Source organism: Phallusia mammillata, chromosome 4 (assembly GCF_965637545.1).
Source record: "Phallusia mammillata chromosome 4, kaPhaMamm4.hap1.1, whole genome shotgun sequence".
Taxonomy (NCBI): Eukaryota; Metazoa; Chordata; class Ascidiacea; order Phlebobranchia; family Ascidiidae; genus Phallusia; species Phallusia mammillata.
In genome coordinates, this window is record NC_137255.1 from 15,495,685 (window position 1) to 15,518,818 (window position 23,134).

At 44.1% G+C, this 23,134-nt stretch overlaps 1 protein-coding gene across 1 annotated transcript; it reads right to left on the reverse strand.

Moving 5' to 3' along the window:
* Positions 1-488: 488 nt before the first annotated feature.
* LOC145225466 (uncharacterized) lies at positions 489-22,220 on the reverse strand. The gene is made up of 35 exons (XM_080092174.1): positions 22,107-22,220; positions 20,594-20,635; positions 20,347-20,504; positions 20,048-20,278; positions 19,796-19,945; positions 19,496-19,685; positions 19,286-19,422; positions 19,087-19,202; positions 18,818-18,983; positions 18,559-18,741; positions 18,342-18,488; positions 18,068-18,212; positions 17,838-17,996; positions 17,571-17,695; positions 17,224-17,430; positions 16,922-17,080; positions 16,654-16,850; positions 16,364-16,546; positions 16,124-16,268; positions 15,889-16,014; positions 15,660-15,816; positions 15,501-15,577; positions 15,254-15,428; positions 14,929-15,100; positions 3,619-14,764; positions 3,348-3,524; positions 2,987-3,253; positions 2,676-2,903; positions 2,412-2,594; positions 2,147-2,337; positions 1,912-2,077; positions 1,688-1,849; positions 1,514-1,606; positions 1,315-1,449; positions 489-1,148 (listed from the first exon to the last, which is right to left on the reverse strand). The coding sequence occupies exons 1-35, from the start codon at positions 22,168-22,170 to the stop codon at positions 1,023-1,025; spliced, it is 16,485 nt and encodes a 5,494-aa protein (XP_079948300.1). The 5' UTR covers positions 22,171-22,220; the 3' UTR covers positions 489-1,022.
* Between the last annotated feature and the right edge of the window lie 914 nt (positions 22,221-23,134).

Genomic DNA, 23,134 nt, shown 5'->3' on the forward strand with positions numbered 1-23,134 from the left:
TGACTGTCATTTCACTAAGTTTGTTCCTTGTAATTGTTGAAAATAAGACAAAATAAGGACGCAAGTCAAAAAGAAGGACATTTCTTAGAAATAAGGACAATGAACTTTTCTAAGACATAACCCTTCAAAATAAGGACAAATCTTAGAAATAAGGACGGTATGGCAACCCTGCCTATACCAAAACGCCCCTTCAATCGACAAACTGTCAATTACTCTCCTTGATTTAGGGCTAGGTTATCGCCACTATCGTACTTTCAGGTTTAAATGGAAGGTGTTTGAAGTTGCATGGAGGATTAATATAACTATGTAATTATGTGCTATATGTGAAAATTACAGTTATCGCGTTGTTACGATGTTTTCAAATCTAGAGACTGTTTTTAGTCAATCGTAAAAAAATGTTTGTTTGTTTGTGGACATGGACTAATTTTCCTAGTCTAATCCAAACAAATACCTTTGCACTGATAACTTACATCTCAAACACGACCAGCTTTGATTAGTTTCAGTTCAACATTTCAACATCACAGGAAGCAAAAGACAAGAGAGAAACGAGATAACGACACATGCGTGATAGTGACTTCAACGTGTAGGATTTTTTAATTGCATAAGAGGAATAACAAGTCTGGATTATTGTTTACTGCATTAAAGAGTTTTTTTGGTAAGAAACTGCAGCGAAGGTATTGGTTTTGAAGTCACAACTTCACCCGTAACAGTGTATTGCTTGAATTATGCGAGCCTTCTTCGCTAGTACGAAGGGCACATTGACTTGTAGTTTAACTAAATTAAACAGTGAACACTCATACAGACATAAACGAAAACAACGTGGACAACACAAGACGACAGACGTGTGAGTGACAAGTAGACACTATTTTGACAAGCAAAGGCACTAAATTATACAAACAACAAGTAAAAACACGTAAATTAAAACTAAAAACGTATGTCTAGGTCAAATGGATGATCTGTTGTATGTACATAGGTCAGGTCAAAAGTCCAAGTTTGTCCGGTAATGTATCTAAGGTAATGTTCTATGGCGTGCAGACCGGTGAAGCAATTCCATCTTCATTCATTTGGCAAGTGCAAGTGACGGTGGTGCCGGATTGCGCACTTCTGGCGAGATAATTACCCAATCTACTCTGGAATGTCGAGTCACTCTGAAAACGAAACAGCAATCTTAAAGCTTTATTGTGCTTAAAGTTGAAAACACATTTTAAAGTCATTTAGTTTGCACTGTGGAGGGTAAACACTGAAAACATGTTGGTCTCTAATTTTAACGGTTTGGAATCTTGATGTGGCGATTGTGTGATGATAAACACTCACCAGTTGATTTGAGTCCCACACTGAACCTCCAGTGACTGTTGCCAGTGGCACGCAGCTGTCAGCCTTGCTTGGTTTGATCACAGAACTGTCCAGGTTGTGTTTGGAGAAAGCAGTTCGTCTGTCGTAACCGAACATCTACACAACAGAGTAACGGGTGTTACACTTAGGCTTGATAATAAATATGTAAAATTTGACTTACGGATTTGGATCCAGCGGTAATTGCGTGGTGAGGAAGATGGTGGAAGCCAATTCTTTTGTTTTTAAGTTGTGATTCAACGTTTCCGAACGAAACCTAAATAAAAGTAAAAAATGAATGTTTGAACTTGCAAAGATGACAAATGCAGAAGTACAGACTTCACATAAAAAAACCTACCCTGGTCTCAGAGCTACACTCGTCACATGACATGAGCACAATGATTGGCTTGGCACCGGCACGGAACGGAAGTTTGGTGGCATACGAAATAGCTTCCAATGCGTCTGGGCTGTCGCTCTCTTCTGCGAGTTGCATGCGACGGAATTTCTTGTACAAGGATTTCTACGGGATAAAACACATGAGTAACCGGCTCATTACAAAGTGCCAGAGATTAAAACAAGTACCTTTCTGGTGGTAAATGGTTCTTTGCTGAAAGTGTAAGTGTGAGGAGCAGTGCTTCCCTCGATTCCACCGTATCCCACCATGTAGAAGCGGGAATCGCGCAAGCCTTCGCTGTTCATTTCGGACGACAGGCGCTTGATGAACTTGCGCATTGCCTTGGAGGTCCGTCTAAAATAAAACGCAAGTTTTAGAAGTTGAAATAAAACAGTTTTGTTTGAGAAGCGGTTTGCTACTTACTGCATGCAGGCGCTTTCCTGGACCACAAAGACCAAGTCAACTCCGGTAATTTCGGCACTTCTGGATCGGGCAGCGCTAAATTCGTGACCGTGCACGTCGCTGCACATCACGCAGTGGTCGGGCATGGTGAGTGGTGCTCCAGCCAATTTACATCTGTACAAATACGCAGAGGCGGCCGAGCACGATTTTGCCTACACAAAACAACAACACTTGATAAATCTGTTATATGTGAAGAAACACAGCGGACATATTTAAGTGAACTTACTGCGTTGTTATCGTCGCACATATCATCTTGACACATGTGCATGAATGTCTTGGGGTCGACGAGCGGGAAGCAGGATCGGAACGGAGATTTGGTACTTTCAAAGAGCTGTCTGCAAATCGTTGGTACATTGTTGCTTGCGCATGGCCTGTAGGCGTTGCCGCTGGCACAACTGGTGTCTGAAGTCTGTAAAACGCGAGAGTTGCATTTTAAAAACTGTTTTTCGAATATTGACATCACAATTATTTATATTCCATTTGCACGAACCTCCCATTGAGAAGCCATAGTGGCTACGTCACTGAGTTGGTTAAGGGCCGGTCCCATGACGTCATCCGATGGTTCGTTGTTGTAGGTTCCAGCCAGACCACCGGTGGCACCGAAGTAGTAGGGTGAAACATCAACAGTGCACAGTTGAGTTTTGAAGTCGCATGCAACATCCACGTCCCCTTCAACATGTCGGATGTGAATGGTATTTCCTTCAAGATTCACAGCGATCTGCGCAACATAAAGGGTAAATCCTTAGGCGAGGTCTGGAAAACATCCAAAACCAATTCCTCTTTTTGCAATGCAAAACCCACCTTTCCGACAACCACTGGAACGTCCTTGGTGCGTCCATTGACTTGGACACTGTAGTCACTGAAGACGACAACCTTTCGATTCTCAACGATCATTTCAATCGATGGGATAGAATCAGAGGAAGAGGCGCCGTAGGAAAGTGTAATGGTGAAGTTATCGTTGCGCATATCAGTGGCAAGAACGTGGGTGGTCGGGCAGCTGCTGGAGAAGTCGATGTGGCGTTTGTCGAAGGTGCTGAAGTGACGGAAACCAGACACAAATGCGTGTCCCTACAAAAACATTATGAATTTTAATGTTTACTTCATACTTGTGAAGTTTATGTTTTCAACCTTGGCCAATTTTGAAATTATACACTCCAATTACCTTAAAAGGAGGCAGAAGCTCATCTCTTGGCATGTACACAACTGCACGCACTTGGTAGTACTGGTCGACGTAAGTGTAAAGTTTGCTGACAGCTTCGTCAATCTTAAGGGCAAGAGCGGTTTGAGCTGCCCATGTCTTTAGATCTTCAAGTGACGGCAAAGGCACGAAATGATCAAGCTGCACGTACAAGTTTCGCATGTCAAATGATTAGGTCTTAAACATTACAAAACACTTGAATATCTATTATGCAATGTATCGACAAATTTCTCACCTCGAATTCAAGAGGAATGTTGATGATCACCTCTGACTCGGTCACGGCAATAAGTTCCGAAAGTGGGCGCCTGGATGTCATAAAGAGAGCTTCACCGTTGGCAAGGATGAATGCGGATGTCTTTTGAACAGCCTCGTCTACCAGCTCCTGGAACACCTCGTCGGCGTTGACTCGAGACAAGATATCTTCCACAACTCGCATATGGATTTTAAGCGAAGTGGCAATGCGATTTAAGAAGACTCCGTAGTGCTGGTCAACGAGATCAGCGAACGGGCCAGCAACTACGTCGCGAAGACTAGAGACAGTCTCATCAAGCATGTTCACTGCTTGTCTCAGTAAAGCCTGGATAATGTTGTGAGAAGCATCGAAGTTGTTTGACATATCGTTGAATTTCGAAGTCATCCCCTCCACTGATTTTGTTCGCATTCTGTTGATGAAGCTGATTGCACTGTCAATGAAACTTACTGACATTCTCTCGACAGATTCACTTCCGCTAACCACCGTCTTGCAGGACATCAAAAAGTCGACCAATTCATCTGCGAGCCAATTGATCTTACGTGCTATTTCATTGTCGCAGACTGAGAACATCTGACGAAGGAAGTCAGTTACAACTGGGTAGGTCTTCATCTCAATTTGCACCAGTCTTGGGTCGACGAGGTTAATCGAGATCTTTCCGAGTTTTGCTTGGGACACAAAGTCGCGCTTTATCTCGAGCAAAGCAAATCCCATTACATTGTTGTTGCCAACGATGAGATGCATGGTGTTTTGGGGCCCATCGTTGTACTGGTATCCAATATACATGTCCATTCCGGTTGCGGTGGGGGTCATTCCTTTGATGAATCGCAATCCGGTGCTGGTGGCTTCCGAGGACAAAGCTTCGATCAAATGACCAGCTTGTGTAATAACTTGACTTAAATCACCTCTCAAGATCGTTTCCTCCATGTCGGGTGAGTTGATTGTGACCGTGATAATGTTGCTTGATTTCGCGTACGAAACGGCAAGTTTCCATAGCTTACGCTCGGTGTTGTCGTAGTTCTTAAACACGATTTCCGTGCCAAATTGGCTCTCTGAGTTCACTCCACTCAAAATCGTTTGACTGTCAATGTGGGAGGCGGGATAGGCAAAGTTGATAGTGGCGGTGTTGTCAAAGTTGTTGTCATTTCTTACAACCTCGATGCCAACTGTCAGATCGTCGGGTTGATCTTCTGCGCTGTACTTGACTCGCGCCGAGTAATCAAGAAGCCGGTCACCATTTGCAACGCGGTATTGCTGGAAGATGCTGAGCTTGTTGTCCATAAGTTCGTTGTCGTAGTCCAGATTGATATGTGAACCTTTAGGTTTGACGATCAGCTTAAAGTTACCGGTGTTAGATGACGGCATCCTCTGTCCGAAGAGCATAATTTGGTGTGGATGCTGAATGGTCAAATCGCCACTAAACCTAACATCGTTTTCGCGGGTCTTTGAGTTGTAACTTCCGTCAATGTGGTATCGTTTGCCGTCGACAACCATTGTTGAGCTGAAAGCAGGCATCTCCCGGTTGCGGCTGTGGGCGTACTTGTACCAAGATGTTACGTCAAAATCACGGACAAAAAGGAACCTTGAAAGCGGCCCAGTCTTCAAAGATATTTTAACAGTCGTATTGGTCATATCGTCGTCCTGAACGTTTCCGTACATTATGTTACTTGACATGACTGGCATTTCGTCCACCTGGAGACCAGCTGTGTTGGTAACGTGTCCTTCTGATCTCTCACTCTGACTGACGATGGAAATAAAACTTCCGGGAATGTTAACGTATGATTGTTTCCACATGAAGTCCATGTTGTAACCGCCGGCAGTAGGTCTGTAGTTCTTCACTAAGGCAACCAACTCATGGCCTTCAGAAGTGATTCGCCAGTCACTCTCGTACAAGCCTGCGGATGAAATAGTCATGATCCCGGTAGTTACAAAAGTGGTCGGAATCCTTGTGGTGAAGGGTTGGGTAACTGTGACAACGAGCTGATGGTGGCCGAGTGGCTGTGGCAAATCTCCTTCATAGTTTACAATCACCGAGATTGGCTTGCCATCCATTTGGGTACGGAAATCATAGTTATACACATTTGCAGTTGTTTGGTCGACGTCTACGGTAGTTTCCCACTCCTGGAAGCCTACGACTCCTGACGGTTGGTTAACGGTCATCGTCATGCGCTCGTGGAGCGGTTGCTTCATCGTAACCATGGTGACGCCGAACGAGTCGGACTCTCCACCCCACTGCACTGACATTGATTTAGTCTTCTCACCAGCATTCGAGGAGCGGTTTGTTCCAGACAAGATAACCGTGCTGGCAGTCTCGGTCCATGGTTGTTCGATGCGCAGACTGAAGGTTTGCTCTGCGTAGACTCCAACGAGGGCAATAACGTTGTCATTCCACTGCATCTGGAAGTCATGGCTGTATGTGCCTTGAGCGTCGTAGGTCGAGTTCAGAGACGACGTGAAGGTGAATGGAGCAATTGAGAGATCAGAAAGCACGAAAAGTCCTCCGTACAAGTCGGCAGGATTGGCACCAGTAGGATGAGCGTACACGTTAAAGTGGAAGCTTTGATCGGCATTGAGGTCCTGCAGTGTGGCGACGATAGACGAATTTCCAGTGTCCTGTTGCATAAAAGTGAATGCGCCATTGAAGTGCAAGTTAAGTTCCAGTGGGACGCAGTTGACACTGATATCGGCTTGATATGACGGTTGAACAAGGTAGCTTCCAGTCAAGGAGAAAACATCGTTTCCGGTAAATGTCCTGATCCTGGTCGTGACTTCTTGATTTGCAACATTGAAGAGGAACATTTCGGTTTCATCGGCATTGAAAGTTGCTCTCCACTGATCTGCATCGATGTTGACGCTTGATGTTAATTCCCTCGGGTATGTGGATGCCATGACATTCTGGAAGAAGTTCCAAGCCAGTTCGTGCGCGTTATCAGATGGAGAATAAACTGCGTTGGTGACAATTCGTTTTCGGTCGCTGGTGTAGGCAAAGTTGTAACCGCTTGGTGAGTATGATTCAACGATTTTGGTTCGCCTTGCAAGACCTTCAATGATGTTGTTGTTGATGAGATTGATAACCATGTTTACTCTTGAGCCTCCGTTACATTTTGCCAACATGTTAAAGGTAAGACTCGATTCGTCGTTTACGCTGTATATTACCGACAAGTAACGACCCTTCATTTCCTCGCTGGTCACAGGAACCAAACTCATTTCGGTTGAATACGTCTTTTCTTCTACACTTACCGACGTAGAGGCGTTGAGTTGACAACCTTGGTCGTCGTGAACATACACGAGCTCACTGGTGATTTCAGGTCCGTAGAGGTCGTAGTGGAAATTGGCATTGAAGTGGGACTCGTCTTTTTGAAAGGCAATCTTAAATTTGTTGTTGTTGTTGTCTTTGGTCAGGGATATTAAGAGGTTAATATATGTTCCATCCAAGGTGAAGCGATAGTCAGCCTCATATCCAGATTCGTCGTAGTCAGCTCTATATTGAATCGCCTTTGTGTCGTAGTTCATCGTGAATGAGTAAGTTCCAAAACGCCTTTCATCCTTCGTCACTTCTCCGTTTAGGGTAAGAATGTTGTCATCATTGTTATAGGTGTAGGTTTCAACATAATCGTTCCATTCCAAATAGCTGCTCAGCAAATCAAAGTTGTGTGACATCTTTTGAGTTGCAGTGCCATGTGTGCTTCCGAAAACTTCCGACATATTGTACCAGGCATAGCGGTCGAACAATTCTCCTCCGACGCTGAAGTCAAACCTGATTTGTTCCGCAGTCTGTATAGCGTAGTTAAACTTGCTAGCCGCGTGTGTTGGAACGTCAAGCTCAGTCAGCATGGGACAGTCGTGGTCGAAATAGAGATTCCAGTCAAGGTGACTGGGAAGAGATTGCGTGGCCTTTAGACCAACCACCATTGAGCGTTCGTCACACGTAAGTCGCAGGGACCAGTCTATTTGATTGTCGGAGACATCTCGTCGCAAGAAAGAAAGTTCGTTCAGTATCGGAACGTTAAGGTCGTTCAGCTCTTTCTGTTTGAGTTTCAAGGTAATTCTTGGGTTCATTTCATCAATGTAAACCTTCGCAACTACGTTATCTTCCCTGGCAAGGATTGGCTCCGTCATCTCGTAGCTAACCTGCCACCACGACATGTCCTGTGCCCTGCTCAAGGAAACGATCTCAGTGCGGTCCATGTTGAAGTTAGGGATAGTGACAACAACGTGGTTACGCATTGTAACGGAATTTTTCTGGTTTTCGTGGTTGTAATCAACACGAACAACATGGTCCTCACCGTCCATGGTCATTGAGAAGTCAACGTTGCCAATAAGCCTACCGAGATCAAATGTGACTACACCGTTTTCGATAATGCTTGGGACTCCGGCTTCAACAAGTTCTGGTATGTTTTGTCGTCCAGAGAAAGTGACGCGCCCATGTAGGGTTTCATCAAGAGTGTATTCCTTTGCGACCGAGAAACCGATATTGTATGCTTCAGGGCTGGACTGAGAACCCTCAACAGTTAGGCTGCAACCGTTTGCGTTTGAAGCCTGTACGGTACCGGAAATTGATCTTGTTAGGCCGTTGTAGGTGTGGGAGTACTCGGTTCTGAGGTCAAATTGGTTCTCTCTGGTGACTGGTGTGATGGATGCATAGCCTTGGTAGTCGTGAGCCTTGATCAAGTCTAATACAATTGCTGTCTCGTATGTTCCGCCATTTTTACGAGCTTTAAATTCCACCTGTAGGTTCTTGGGAAACATCAACTTCTTGCGCAGGATACGCACGTTGTGTTGGGCACTTGTCGTGATTCCGTACCAGCCGTCTGCGTTTGATCCTACAAGGATATTTCCGTTCAGGTTAAAGTAGCTGCCATCGAATTCTGTCATCACAGTGAAGTTCTTGTATTCAATACTTCCAGCAAGGTCGACGGTGATTTGCGACGGAATATTTTTGCCTTCGATCATGGTTTGCGCAGCTTGAATTCTTACATGATTGAGACTGAAGTCGATGCCAAGTGATGCCATCTTCTCAACATTGGACTTGGTGTAGCTGAAAGAAGCTTGTACTGATTCCGATGTGAATCCCATTGACGCACGGAGATCGCGCGGAAAATATTCGTCAGCTTCAGGCACTGTGTGGCGAAGAGCGGCCAATAAGTTTCTTGGGTCAACCACACCGGTGACTTGGCGTTCTACTTCGTCCATTGTAAGAGTGATCGAACCTTGTAGGGGTTCCATTCCTCCGGTGATTCGCAGTGTGATGTTTCGTGGAAGGTAAGACTCAAGTTCAGGAACAGACTGGAACAAAGAAAATATACCCACTGGGGTCCTAACTGATCCTCCAACATTCCGTAACTTTCCATCAATTGAAATGTAAATTTCGCCACTCATCGACTCTGCACTTCCCTTCACACCAAATGCGATGTCATTGGGAATCATTAGCGAGCTAAGGACGGAGGAGGTTTGGCGAATTGTTCCTCTCATTTCTGCTGGGTTCACACTTGCTGACAGCTCTTCGCGCTTACCATCGATGGTTACAAATAGCGAGCCACTAGGTGGATTCATTGATCCCGAAGCTTCAATCGTTAGAGATTCGGGCAAGGGGAGTTTCGGGAGGTTATGGATGAGGCTAGCAAGAAGATTTTCCGGATCAACTACAGCAGTGGCGGTTCTAGTTTGGCCATCAATGACCACCTTGATCGAGCCTTGTGGTGGGTTCATTGAACCCGAGACTTTAAACGTGATCGATTGTGGAATAGGCAGCAAAGCGACGTCGTGGTTGAGAGTGAACTGCAAGGTGGGAAGATCGGTCTCTGCTGTGAAGCTCTGTGTGATATTTTCGTGGCGAATACTGGCGGTGATGTTAGGTCTTGGTGAAAGACGAGCGCTCGCTGAAACTCCAAGAGACTGAGGGATGTAGTTGTCAAGTTCAGGAATGGTATGGTCAAGCTCGAACGAGATTCCACCCGGCAGCATGTTCTGCCTGAAAGTTGCCGATCGGCTGATGTCATCAAGCAGTGAAGACGATACGCGGAAGCCGTTTGCAAGCTTTTCAAATCCACCGGACACACTGTATTCAGAGCCGTCTACGTTAGCTTCGGCAGAAACGTAAATATCAGGTGTAAATCTGTAACTTCCTCCGAGTGAGACCTGATTGGGAACGACAGTGTTTTCGAAACCGTGAAGCAGGTGCATGTTGACTTCCCCTGGTGCATAAGTTCCGGAAAGAACGATATCTTGTGTCACGTCGTCGATGGTGATTTCCATGTTAGCTTGTCCATCGGTCATTGATCCTGTAACCGCAACTCTGACGTCGTTTGGCTTAAAGTCGAAATTTTGCTGCACTTGCAAAACCGCCGAAGTTTCTTCGTCACTCTCAAGGGACACGGTGAAGAATTTGTCTCCGTAATGGACGGATGCCGAGCTTTGAAAGTTGGTGATCATATTATACGAAGCTGAAACTGAGACAGTGTGTGGTACGCCAAGTTCTTGTAGGTATTGATTGTTAAGTTTTACCTCTGCCATGGTTGACAGTGAGTCCGCAAGTCTATTGTAGTTTGCTTCTGCCGAGTGGATTAAAGCAATGTCGTCCATGGTAACATTAAAGTCTCCAAATACTGCGTTTTCTGTCTTTCCAAGGAGTAAAGCGATTCTTCCATGCATGGGTACCTTCTCTTGGTATTCTGTAAGATCGTGATTGTAGCTGAACCTGCCGTACACCGTGTCCTCTCTTGCATAGTATCCGTATCCTGCGGTCATAGTGTTTCGTTTTCGGCCTCTCTTGGTAACAACCGTCACAAGTGCTCCTTCAGCATCCGACGCATAACTGGCATCAACCCGCAATGTGCGAGGAAGCACCGCCTTCCATGCTGTTTGCTTATGCTTGATAAGCACATACGCTGATTCTCCTTCGATATCGTAGCCTGTGTCTACTGACAATTGGAACGGATCTCCGTTGCTGTGTGTCAAGGAGGTGAAGGCGGTAAATCGTGGAACTTTGACACTTCCGTTGGTGTAAAGAGTGAAGGTGTTGGGGAAAACATCGTTTTCAACAAATTCTTGAGTGTTAGACACAGAAAGAGAGGCAGCCATGTTTTCTGCGTTCCATGTGGTGGCAATTGTGGTTTGTAGTTTCTGCTCGCGATCGCATGACAGGGTCATTTCGACGGTTCGTGTGCCTTCACCCTGGGTGTAGGTGGCTTCAAGTTCAGACAAGACAGGAACGTTCAATGAGTCAAAGTTTTGGCGCAGTGAGCAAGTAATGTCGGTAACGGTATCACCCATATCATGGCGACTGCAGGACACCTGTGCGTAGCCGCGACTTGAGTGGATATTGGTGGAAAATCCTTGGTTGTTGTATTGGGTCAAGCCATCCAGCGTGATACTGACAGGGAACACTTCATCAGTGGTCATATTTTGCGTCATCCTGATGTTGAGTGATGGCATGTCCCATGACGCATGCCAACGGGACGTCAAGTCTGCTTTGCTAATGATGTCACCCCACACGTATTTCAGCATCGACTGCATATTGTCGGCGTTGACCAGAAACTGTGTTTCGAATCCCATTGACTTTGGAACGCCCCAGTTTTCTACAATCATATCAAAGTTGTGGTTGAAGTAGAAAATAAGTTTCTTCTGGTTTCCATCGTAGTCGAGTTTGAAACCAACGCTTTTCTTTGCAGTGTCATAGACAATTTTCAAATCGGCGTCAAAGTTGTCATTCATTTGGAAGTCGATGGACATATTACCTGGAACACCATACGCCAAGATCTTAGTAATGTTGTGCTTAGAGGCTAGATAGAAACTATTACTGGCTTTGTTTTGGTTCATTGTTACCGAGGCGCTTTGTTTGACTCCATCGAGAGTCACCGACATCATAAGCGACTTGTGAAGAATTGGGGAGCCATCAGTTGATCCTGAAGCAGCAACTTCGTATTGGATGTTGTGTGGGATCTCGGCAAAATCAAAGTCGTGGCTTCCAGAAAAGCTTACGTGCCAGTTGAAAAGCTCCACGTTAATCACGGCATCAATTTCGTTCTGAATCTGCTCATCTCTGTCAGTTTCAAGATCGTACACAGTGCGTTCAACATTGCTGTGCAGCTGAAGTGCACCGGACATGCTGATTTGGTCTAACAATCCATAATTCAGGGTAGACACCTTATGTACCCGTTTGGGTACTCCCAGCGCAATAAGAGGGCCGATTTGTTGCCTTACATCCGATGTTACTGTGATCTCACTGTCGCCCATTTCGTACCCAGAACTTGCACTTGCGCTGTAAACTTCATCATCGATTTGCAATGAAAATCTGCCGTTTATTGAGGTCCCGACATCTGATTCCGGAAGGTCTCCAGTCAAAACGAGTGTAACGTTTTGGAATACGCCTAATTCGGTCAGGTAAGGGATACCTTGGGCGTATCCTACGGTGACTGTGTTGCTTATTGGGTTGAATCCACCGATCAGAGAAAAGCGCATGATGTCGTTGTTTGTCGTGACAGACAATGCGGTTTCGTATCCATAATCTTGTGGGGTGATGGTTAATGTGGTAATTACATTGCGTGGAATAACCTGGGTTGGTTGATTGTGAGTAAACCGAGCAGTTACAACCATGTTACCACTTCCGCTTTCAACTCCGTCGTCCAGGTGAAGTCTAAGTTTTACGAATCTCTCTGCATCATCTTCCAAAGTGTATTTTAAGCTGGTAAAAACCTCGGAAGAATAGTCGGTTCTTGCCATAAGAATTGTATGGAAATTTTGAGCGGTTTCGAAAACATTTTGGCCGAATGTAACTTCAAAACTGACAACAGCCTTCTTTTTGGTAATTGGATATGAAATTGCCGTGGAAATCTCTCCCTGGTATTCATTATAAGCCAACTGGGTGGACACCTCGAAGGCTGTGTCCTCGCATGTGTAACTGAATGTGACAGATCCTGTTCGTGGTATCATAGGGTAATCTTCATTTGTAATGATATTTTGGTTCCAGTTAACATTAAAATTGTTGCTCGAATCGCCGTAGTTCATGCCAATGGTTGCACTTTTCTCAATTCCATCTCTCGTGTAGGTGATTGTGAAACTTCCGTCGGTGGTTTGCTTTTGATACGCGAGTTCAGCATCTCCGCCGATTACTGGGCAGTTGGAAGTATACCTAATGCTGGCGACTGTCGGGTTGGATGTGAGAATGAGTTCCGAGTGTACACTGTCAACGTCGGTAACTATCCGGATTCTTCCGTTGTCCATAGACTCGCCGTTGTATTCCATGAGGAGCTCATTGAGTCTTGGGACGCTGAAACTGTCCAGAAGAGGTATGGCGTGATGGACACGCACTTGGATTTGATTGGGATTCCAGACGAGTTCTTCGAGAGAAATTTCGGTGCTGTTGACACGAATACTGGAACGGATGTGGCCGGTTTTGATGGTGATCTGTGAACTTCCGATTGCTTCGATCTGAGGGATGAATTGATGTAGGGACGATACGTCGTGTCGGACAGTGAAGGTCACTCGTTGGTTATCGGAATTGTACAGTGCTTCTGCGTTAAAGTCCTGTAGACGATTAACAGTTCCCGTCATCCATGCGCCCTTTGCACCGCTGCTAGGCTGCTGTCCCCATGACAACGTTGACTCAATGGACGTTGGCACCTCCATATTTCTGAGCGACCTGAGACTGTGGGACCAGGCAAGCCTTAACGAACTGTCGCTAGCCTTCGCAACCTCAAGTGTTGCAGCTCTTCCATCCACGCCCAAGCGCATGTTGACTCCGTTGGTAATCGCGCGTATCACGTAGGTCATCTCGGTGGGGAAGTCGGTGCTGAAGTGTTGGGAGGCTTGTCCTTCGATGATTTGGCTCTCTGTGGCGATTTGGAAACTGGTTACAAGCTTCTCTACGTTGTCTTGGTGGTAGTTGAAAGTAACCGTTTGTTGGTTGTTCATCGTGCTCTGAATCGAAGTGCTAATCGCCATTTTATTGGGTGTGGATTCACACATTCGTTGCCTGAGCGTAATGTCAACGGTCCTCAATCCGGACAAATCGTCAGAAATACTGTAACTGTGGGATGCAGTGAAACCGAGTAACTCTGACTCATCAACAACCAGGGAACCATCGGCAGAGGTCGAATCTAATGAAGTCTCGAGATTAGCTTCACCACTCACACTTTTTAATGGAATGGATGTGACGTCAGTTGTAAATTCAAAATTTCCGGAGTAGCTTCCTTCAGTGTCTGTGGTGATGGCACTTTTGTGTGCTGTGAGCTGCAAGAATCGTTTTACGCCGAGTTCGTTTAAGAAGTCAAACCTAATCAAGTGCGTGGCATCAGTTTCGGTGCGATCGAAGTCCATCTTCAAGTCTGCTAAGATGCTTGGTTCGTACACAGCCACAACATTGGTTTCGAAACCACCTTGCTTCTGCCCTTCGTGACGAATACTCACGTTTACAAGTCGGTTGAATTGCGACACAACACTATGCTGAGTAAGAAAGCCGGACGGGGTAAGGAATTCAAAAATGGACCGTTGATGCCAAAGGATGTCGTCATTTGCACCGCGTACTTTAGATTCAAGCCGCTTGCGTCCGTCCAAGTTGTCAAAATAGATGTTTCCGCGTAATGTGAGACTCCCCGATGAACCAACGTCAAGCCGCGAGGTAATGTGGTACATACTCTCCTGGGTTTCTTGCAAAGTCTCGGTGTTGTGAATTTGTCCCCATGGTGTCGGGAATTGGGTTTCCATGTTATAATTAAGAAGTCCACCGTTCTGTTGGGTAGTGTCTTCCATCATTACCGACATCTCGTACCCAACCAAATTCAATGCAGTGTTGAAAGATCGGTCACTGTAGGTGTGTTGGAGCCCAGCCGAGTAATCCATGTCGAAAGAAGGCATTCTGAGCGCAACACTGCCCTCAAGGGAATTGCTATCTATGCTTTCCGATTTCGTGAAGCTCTGGCTAATGGAAATGTATTTGGAGTTATCATCGTGACCTGCGTGTCGACCGTAGCCTACTTTCACGTATGAGCTGATCTCTCCTGGACCATTCGAGTAGTTGCAGAAGATGTGGTGGTTGACAATAGGATACTGCGTGCAAGTAAACTTCTGCGATACTTCCCACTCGGTGACAGTCGACGTTGAGCGGGATCGGCGTTTGTGGACGAAAACGATGCTGTTGAAAAAACGTAAGTGTGCAACGCCACAAAACAAACAGGTATCATACCTAGAAGTTTCAAAATTATACCATAAGAGTCCTCACTACTTGGTCACAGTAATTTTCTAAGATCAATGCTTATTTTAAGAGTTTTCTGTTATCACACGACAATAGAAAAATACCTCTGCTGTTCTTGCCCACTGAATTCATAGTCAAGTTTAAAGCTAAATGCGTCAGTCTTGGGCTTGATATTTATATCGAATCCAACACCGCTGTCAATCATGCCTGGGATCTTTAATAAACCATTTCCACCATATATCAAACGGCTGCCTGCGCTTTCGTCGCGAAGTGCAACTGCAAAAATAAGTTAGTTTAATTTGGTTGAAATAAAGAAAATATTTTTTTTGACAAAAACGTTTGTGGATGTGACATAAACCGGGTGCTTAATGTACCATTAGAAACACAACAAAAATAGTAAGTGGGTGTACAAAATTATATGGTACGTACCGTTAAGGGCGATCTGTTCAGTCATCAGATTGTCAATGGTCAAGTTAAGAAGTGCCTTTCTGGCCGGATCGAGTACCATCAATGCGTGTCCGTTCACAGTCTTGCTTGGCATCTGAAGAACAGTGTTCACTTCCCAGCGAGTCTCAGTCAACTCGATCAACTTTTCGTAAGTTGCCTGTCAGAAACACATACACGAAAGGTTTAGGTATGTTTTGCGTTAAGGCATAACAAAGCAATGTTTGCTTACTGAAAAGCTAGTCTGGTCCTTGTTATGTCGATATGTAACCACAATCTCCTTTCGATTCAAACCGTTTTCGATGTTACCTGCAAAGTAAGACATAGTTATGTATATGTAGAAATATATATTCGTATCAATCCCGCAACAATGTTTGGGCAAAATTAGTACCGGTTAATGCCACGTTTTGGGTTGGTTGCGTGAAGTCCAAGTTGAAAGTCATATCATTTGTGTTGTAGTCCAAGTTGACAGTAGTGCGACGGTTAACGGCTGATCCTGGAGTGTCAAGAACCATCGAGGTGGACAAAACAGATGGAATTTCGCTCGTCTGGAAAAATCGAGATTCATTGATTTAAAAGTAGTAATAGCGATTTCTCTTTTGTACCTAACAGTTTCTTACCGGAGAATATTCGGTCGAGTATTCGGCTTGCATGAGGTAGTGGTCGAAACCGGTATCTGTTTTCTCAAGATAGATGTCGATAGTAAGTGGACCTCTCGTGGGTAGAACGTAACTTCCAACTTCCTCCTACCAGTGAAACAGATTTAAAAACCCATCACATTGAAAAATTGTGGTACTAAAGAGTTTTTGCAGTATATGCTACATTAAAACACTTCACACAGAATACGCAGCTTACGGATGGGTAGCGTGTCATGGAGTTAGAAATACACATGCGCTGTCCGGCGTGTTCTGGTTTGCAATCGCTTTCAATCCGTGAAAGGCCGAGAAGACCCTCGTTCGGCGAAACCTTCTGGTTTCCAACGATTTTCATCAACTTGTGACTAAATGGAAATAGTAAGTTTAGATTTGTTTATTTTGAATTTTCGATTTTAAACCTAGAGAACTGGGATAAAATAGCAGTAGCGTGTTGTCTTACTTGAAGCTGAACACGGTGTTGCGTTGGTACGGTGCGTCGACTTTCACGGTAACGGAATGGCCTTGATCAACGGAAAGTCTGCCTCCAAGTGTCCATGACGTCACAGCGGATGACTCAGTAGCCAGGCCGATACGGGTCACGTGAGCATCAACGCTCATTGCTCCGGTTACCAGGACTACACCTCTAAAAATTTCCAGATTTTTTTTTAATCAGTTTTATTATGTTCCGTTTGCGTAATTATGTTTCGGTACTTTTTTGTCAAACATTTTTCTTTGTCGTTTTTGATTTACCTTGGTTTCAAAGAGCCCACAACGTCAAGTGTTGGCTGGGGGGTGAAGAACTGTGTCATGTCGAGGTGTCCGTTTGCAGTGACATCGATACTTGCTGTGCCGTTAAAGGCAAGCGTAAGTGGAAGACCAGCAATGGTTGGAATAACAAATGCACTGTTCATCAGCATCATGTCGTCGTGGTATTTGAAGTCACTTCCCTGCGTTACAGGATGTAATGTTAAACAATCGGGCCAATATTGAGTTAACAGCATAGAAAAGAATGTCTCACCGCGGCCAGACGAGCAAGGATCGGGGAAACATCGATGGATTCACTTTCTGCGGAGAGTGATGGCATGCCGTTCGTGTTTTTGTAGTACATTTCGTTTCCGAAGAGACGGAGATACCAACTCGCGCTCGGCTTGTTCTCGGTGGGAACACGTGAATCGTGCTATAAATAGAAAAATATGTTACCGGTTTTCTCAAATATTTGTTCATTAAGCTGTCATGTAAATACAAAGCGCATTGTCGTGGTAAAATCTATTGGATACAATGTTTACTGTATCGATTTTACGTGTTAACCGGTGCAAGTACCTGTTGTTTAATCTCTCTGAGTCGTAAGTCGCTTGAAGACCGGGCAGATCTTGCAACAACCGGGTCTTCAATCTCATCATCATCCTCGTCGGCTTCTTCTTCAACGTCGGCGACGAACAGGTCGCTTAATCGATTGTTCTTCAGGTAGCCTTTTGGTCCGAGGAACGACTGGATTAGAGTTTCAACTCCCTCTACACGCCCTCCGATCTGCCACATTCAAATTTGGTTTACAACGCACTAAACGACACTTAAACTTTCCAGCTGCTTTTAAGTTACACTTTTTGACTAATTTAGCTACAGTGTTTCGAAAATTAAACCAAAAAAACATTATTTTATTGAAACTTTACCTCAAACAGGTTGACAGCTTGTCCGAAAACATCCAAGGTCATATCAAGCGATCCACTGCGCGGCACAAATGACTTGGGTGACCAAACCACACTGCTTTCAACAGTGGCACCGGCGTTCAACACATCTGCAAGAAAGTGACATTAAAACGGCGCTGATAGTTGCAGCAAGCGAAACCATAAAAAGTCGTGTTTACGATTTGTACTCTACGTTTAGGTCATTGATACAATGCCCAATGCTACATGATGTAACCAAGTATGTGTTGGTACCTGAGAAGAGGGTGGCCTCGTAAAAGCGAGAGAACTTCCTTGGGTCAAGGTCGTACTGCTTAGCAAATTCGGCCTCAACAAGCAGAGGTTTGATGTAACCTTTCAGAGGATCAGCAGACTCCTGGAGCTGTTGTAGATGGGTCCAGACGAAGCTTGCCACTATAAGTAAGCATTACTTTTTAGTTGCTGCTGTTTATCAGAAGCAAAAGTCGTGTTTTCTTGCAGTTTACCTTGTTGAATTGGTTCGTTGTCAAGCATTTGGATGACTTGTTTAATGAAGCTGGGCGTTGGGCATTGCATAAGAGCCATGTAGGCACCAATCCTCAATTCTGAATCTTCGGTGGTGTCAAACAAAAGGCGGGAGACGGCAGACCTCTGCATTAAATCAAATCAATACAAACATTGTCTAAACTTGATCTGAAGGCCAAAAACTAAAATTGCCTGAGCCACCCTTTCGTGACAAGTGGCGTAATATGGTGTAAAGAAAGCCCAAGGCCTACTTACGTCAGTGTTGCAAGACATTCTGCGGAATGCTTGGACAGCCGCAATTCGGGTTTCCATGTCGTTGTCAGTTTCACTTGCACATTCAGCAAGGATACTTGGGGTAGTGAAACCACCAGCGTTACCGATCGCTCGTAGAACGAAGAGGATCTAAAATACAGATTTAATTTCATGCATGAAATGTAAAAAACGAATCAGATTTACTGAACACGAATCCTACCTCTTGCTTGGCCTCGGGATTAGATGTTCGGCAGTTGACACCAAGTTTGCGTTCGAGTAGCTCCAATGCGATCACAACATCAGGGTCTGACATGCAATCGTATACAGTGGCATGCAGCCGGTGGATCATTGTTCCCATGGCAAGATACGACTTGTCAGCGAGACGCCCAGAACGAACAACCGCCTAAAATATGTAGATATCCAGTCATTCAACACCAACAGCATCCAGCTAATAATTCTTAGTATAAAAAAAAACTTACAGTCAATTCACGAAGCATGGGAATGGTCGGTTCGGCGATTAGACTCATCGACGTTAACCACCTTGTGGCAGTGACATCGGTCATTTCACCTCGTTCGATCATCCTGGCAGCAAACACTACGCACCCTTCACTTCCGCACCATTGTAGAGCGTCTTCGAACATAGCCCTGTAAGCATAAAATAATGGATTGCATTTATGACCCTTAGGTCATAGTCCAATGTACAACGCCCTTTACGCGTAAATTATTCTTGGGCGCTATATTGTCTTACTTGATCTCATCTTCATGAACTGGGCAGGCACCATCCAGGGAGCTGTGGACTTGCTCAAGCGCAGATGGGTCAAGTCGGCGAAGCAAAAACACCATTTTGATAAAGTCTTCACCAACCTTGAACGTTTGAAAATTACATTTTAGACACTAGAAAAGCAGGTTGTTTTATGAAACTGTTTTATTCAGATGCATTTTGGTACCTGGCTGTAGAGTTCGGTTCCCATGATTTCACACAAGTTGTCAACGACGCTTTGAACTTCGCTGATGTCGCTGGATGAGAAACTGTTCTCTTCCTTTTCGAAGACAATCGAGGTTCGTCTCACGTCGCTTTCACCAACTACAATCAGAACATTTTAATTTTAAAGCACAACTTAAATGTGGCATTTTCAAACTTCGGTTTGATAACTTACGTGTGTCAACCGAATGGGACAATTGCTTGGAGAGCAAAGATGAAGTTTGTGTGATTCTGGTTCGAATGCCAGCGTCCTCTTTACTAAACGGAACAAAGACGTGTTCTTCTTCGCACAAAATCTCGATAATTGCTCCGTCGCGGATAGTTTGATCGCAAGTTTGACTGCTCTTCACAAAGCTTTGCTGTTCCTAATGTTATAACACACAAGCAATACAAAACGCATTATTTTTTAATAAATACGTTTTTACTCGTAAAGTTTGTTGATACAATTAAGTTACCAAATGTATTTTAAACTTACCGAATCACTGTAGTATTTGTTGAAATGTGAGAGCAAAAGTTGTTGGCTTCTTCCTTGGCATTTGCTGTAGTCTTTAGTGGCAAGGCTCAGTGTTACACCATTACTCTCGGTGACATCATACGACCACTCACACTCCCCAGTGACATCAGTCTTTAAGCAAATAAGCAAGTTTCAAAATCTTACTTTAGCATAATAACACAAAACCACAACTAGGTAATTTTTAGGTTTATTGGTAAGAGATTTTTGGCTTACCATAGATAAGGTGATTGGGTCTGAGTTGACCTGGAGGCTTCCTGGTTGAATCATGGTAGACAGCACACCACGCTTGACGTTCAGAACCCAGTTGGGATCGTCGTTGGATGCACAAATTTGCGGGATCTTGCCGTCTTGCCAACTGAAGTGCAACGGGTTTCGGGTCATTAGGTCGGTCCAGTCCGTGGTGTCAATGTTACTCGAATCGCCACTAATGGTCGCCTGAGTCACCTAAATAAAAACGTATGGGTAATACCTTTGTATGAGGGTTTTAAATTAGTTTGATGACCAGCACATACCTTGAGCACCAGCTCACAGGGGGATAATACTGATACTTGCGTATTCAGTTGCATAGTTAATTGGGTCGTATGCGGACCGTGGATGCTATCGACAAAGGAGTTGACAAAGGCCTCATATTGGTAGGCATAAGTGTAGCCCTCCTGGAAGATGTTTGATTCTGGAAAAGACGCACATTTAAAATAAAAGTTTTAATGGCATGACAGTTTTTAGAAATTAAAAAATTAGTTCTGCTAAAAAACTTCTTACCTGTGCAAGTCGTGGCACATTGCACTGCTGTGTCCAAAGACCCTAAAAACAAAGAAATGCTTTTGAAATTCAACTAAGTACATTTATTAACAAAATTTATAACTTAACAATGAGTATTTCTACACACTGCGTTTTTTTTGGAAAACTAGGTAACGCTCCAAAGATTTTTTAAAAGAACGACTTTAGCAAAAGTTGAACAAAGGAAGTTATTTCGGCGGGAAAGGGAGTAAAATCTATACCGGTAACAGCCGGTTTCTTCAGATTGCGCTCACCAATAACAGCTCAGCCTTTTTTCCTTTGTACCACAAAAGCGGTCAAAGTCCAGGCTCGCGAGAGCTTTATTTTCCAGGCTGCGCGCAAACGCTTAAATTTCATCTCAAGATGAAAAAGGGCAATCTGCAAAACTAACTGGGGCGCGCAATGGCGGCTTGTCGCGAATCCCATAACAGAAGCATTAACCAAGTCCAAAGTTCAGGTCACAACTCGATGTCTCATAATTGGTAATCGCGAGCAACTGACACTTCAAATACTTAATTCCGATTTTCATTGCGCTTTCAATACTTGTATTCACATAGAAAACGTGACCAAAAAGTGGTGACAAACAATACAACACACGCCATGACCATCTCTTTTACGACATTTTCCGTTTAATATTATGGTTGCCAATTTTTGGTAAAAAAATTTGCGTCTGAAATGTTTCCGTTTTTAGTTTTAATGTATTTTTTACAATAATGTGTCAAAATATGCGCCAAAATGAAGCGATCGATATTTAGCGAAAATAGCATGGTCATAATGGAAACGGCGAAAGATCGAAAACAAGTGACAAAGAGACAAGGCGCGTCATGCATCATTTGCGCCAGCTGAAACCTCGAAAACAAAGAAATCACGTGGGAGTGGGACGACGAGTCAGCTCGAACAGGAGAACTTGGCCGCGTGCGGCAATAAGTGCTGCTCGTCTTGCGATAACAAGAGCGTGTAAACAACCTCGCTGACTATCTGGGTGTAGCTATACAAGTTGTAATTTCAAAACAGACACTTGTCCCTTTTACCAGGCACTTCAAGACACGAAAGTAGGTTAAGCACAGGAGAACCTATCTGACCCTTTTGGAGTTTTTGACAATTAAGTAGGACGTTTGTTTTCGAGCGAAAACGATTCAGTTTCCCAGCATAATTTACCGCAATTGAAATCAGCCGTGGAATTGTCGGCGACTGTAAAGTTGATCGCGTGCAATCGTTTCAGGAAGTAATACTTTCACTGCCCTTGCCAGCGAATTAAAAAACAATTTCCCGCTTGACATTACAAAAGGTACCTGGTAGTTTTATGCTTTAAACAACTCTGCAAACTGTTGCAAAAACATAAACTCAACAAAAGCTGAAATTCAATCATCTTTGCACAAGCGCAGAAAAATCGATAACACGCTGCAGACCTGAATACGATTCAAAGGCGCGTTGCTGCATTGGCGCTCATATAAATTAGTGCAATATAAATCTTGATGTGCAAAAATATACTTACTTGCTTCTGTCTGTGACACAATGGTCAATAGTAACAGACTCAAAATGAATGCCTGAAACTCCATCTTTTGGCTTCACTTTTCTCTCGGTTCCTTGCAAAATCAAATCGGGTCGCCGCTTATATAGCGTGTTTGCTTGGGCCCCGCAGAAGGCTTCGGTGGGGAAGAAGGTTCGCCCGAGGTGAATTGTGCAATGCTGTCGCTTTTGCGCGGTGGCGCAACTCTTGCTGTTTGATTATTGGCTGACAACGCAGTGATTGCGCTTGGCTGGAACTGTCATAAGCCCAAGATTATTCTGAGAACTGCAAAACTGTCGGCCCAAAGTGCATTTTTTCTTCCGTTGCAACATTACCTTTAACAGTTTACCTGTGTGTTGTGTTGTAGTTGTGGTTGTTTTCAAACTTACTGCCATTAAGGCCATACAGGTTGTTAAGTTAGTAAAATATTTTTCATTTTATTAAATTGCGACACTAACAACATTAGGACACTATAAACAACGTAGGCACATTTTACTATTAAAGCATATCATTTGTCCACGGTTTTGTGACATTTCGCACATGTAGTACATATGAACGGCGGGAGTGATTGGTGAATTCAATCAGTTGACAAAGTATGTTCGGGTATATCTGTTCACAAGTTTTGGAAATGGAAATTGTTTTTATACAATTAAACCACGACCAAATTTGGGTATAAGATTCCCAACAAAGGCTTTAAAACGAACCGCTTAAACAAACCAATTAACGGCAACGACTGGAACAAAAGAAAAAATTGTAACACAAAATTATGACAAAAAAAATTATGATTAAAAAGTAGACAGGTTGAAAGTACAAAACGCTGACTCAGCATTCAAAAATGCGTTTGAGCAAAACCCCTCCCTGCAGGACTTCAATCGGTGTTGACGTGATGACCTAATTTCTATCATTGCAGTGGGGATTTGCAAGGGTTCGGAGTCTAACTGAATTACATAAGCTGGGGTAAATCGAAGTCCAAAGTTCGTTGTTCGTTGAAGTGCGTCGGGCTGGCGACCAAA

What these genes read in the sequence shown, in the direction of transcription:
- LOC145225466 (XM_080092174.1), bottom strand. Translation starts at nt 22,170, where the DNA reads ATGGAGTTTCAGGCATTCATTTTGAGTCTGTTACTATTGACCATTGTG. An exon ending in ACTCGACCGAATATTCTCCG is followed by an intron (nt 15,817 to 15,888) that starts GTAAGAAACTGT and finishes CGATTTTTCCAG; the next exon opens with ACGAGCGAAATTCCATCTGT. An exon ending in CCAAAACGTGGCATTAACCG is followed by an intron (nt 15,578 to 15,659) that starts GTACTAATTTTG and finishes CTTACTTTGCAG; the next exon opens with GTAACATCGAAAACGGTTTG.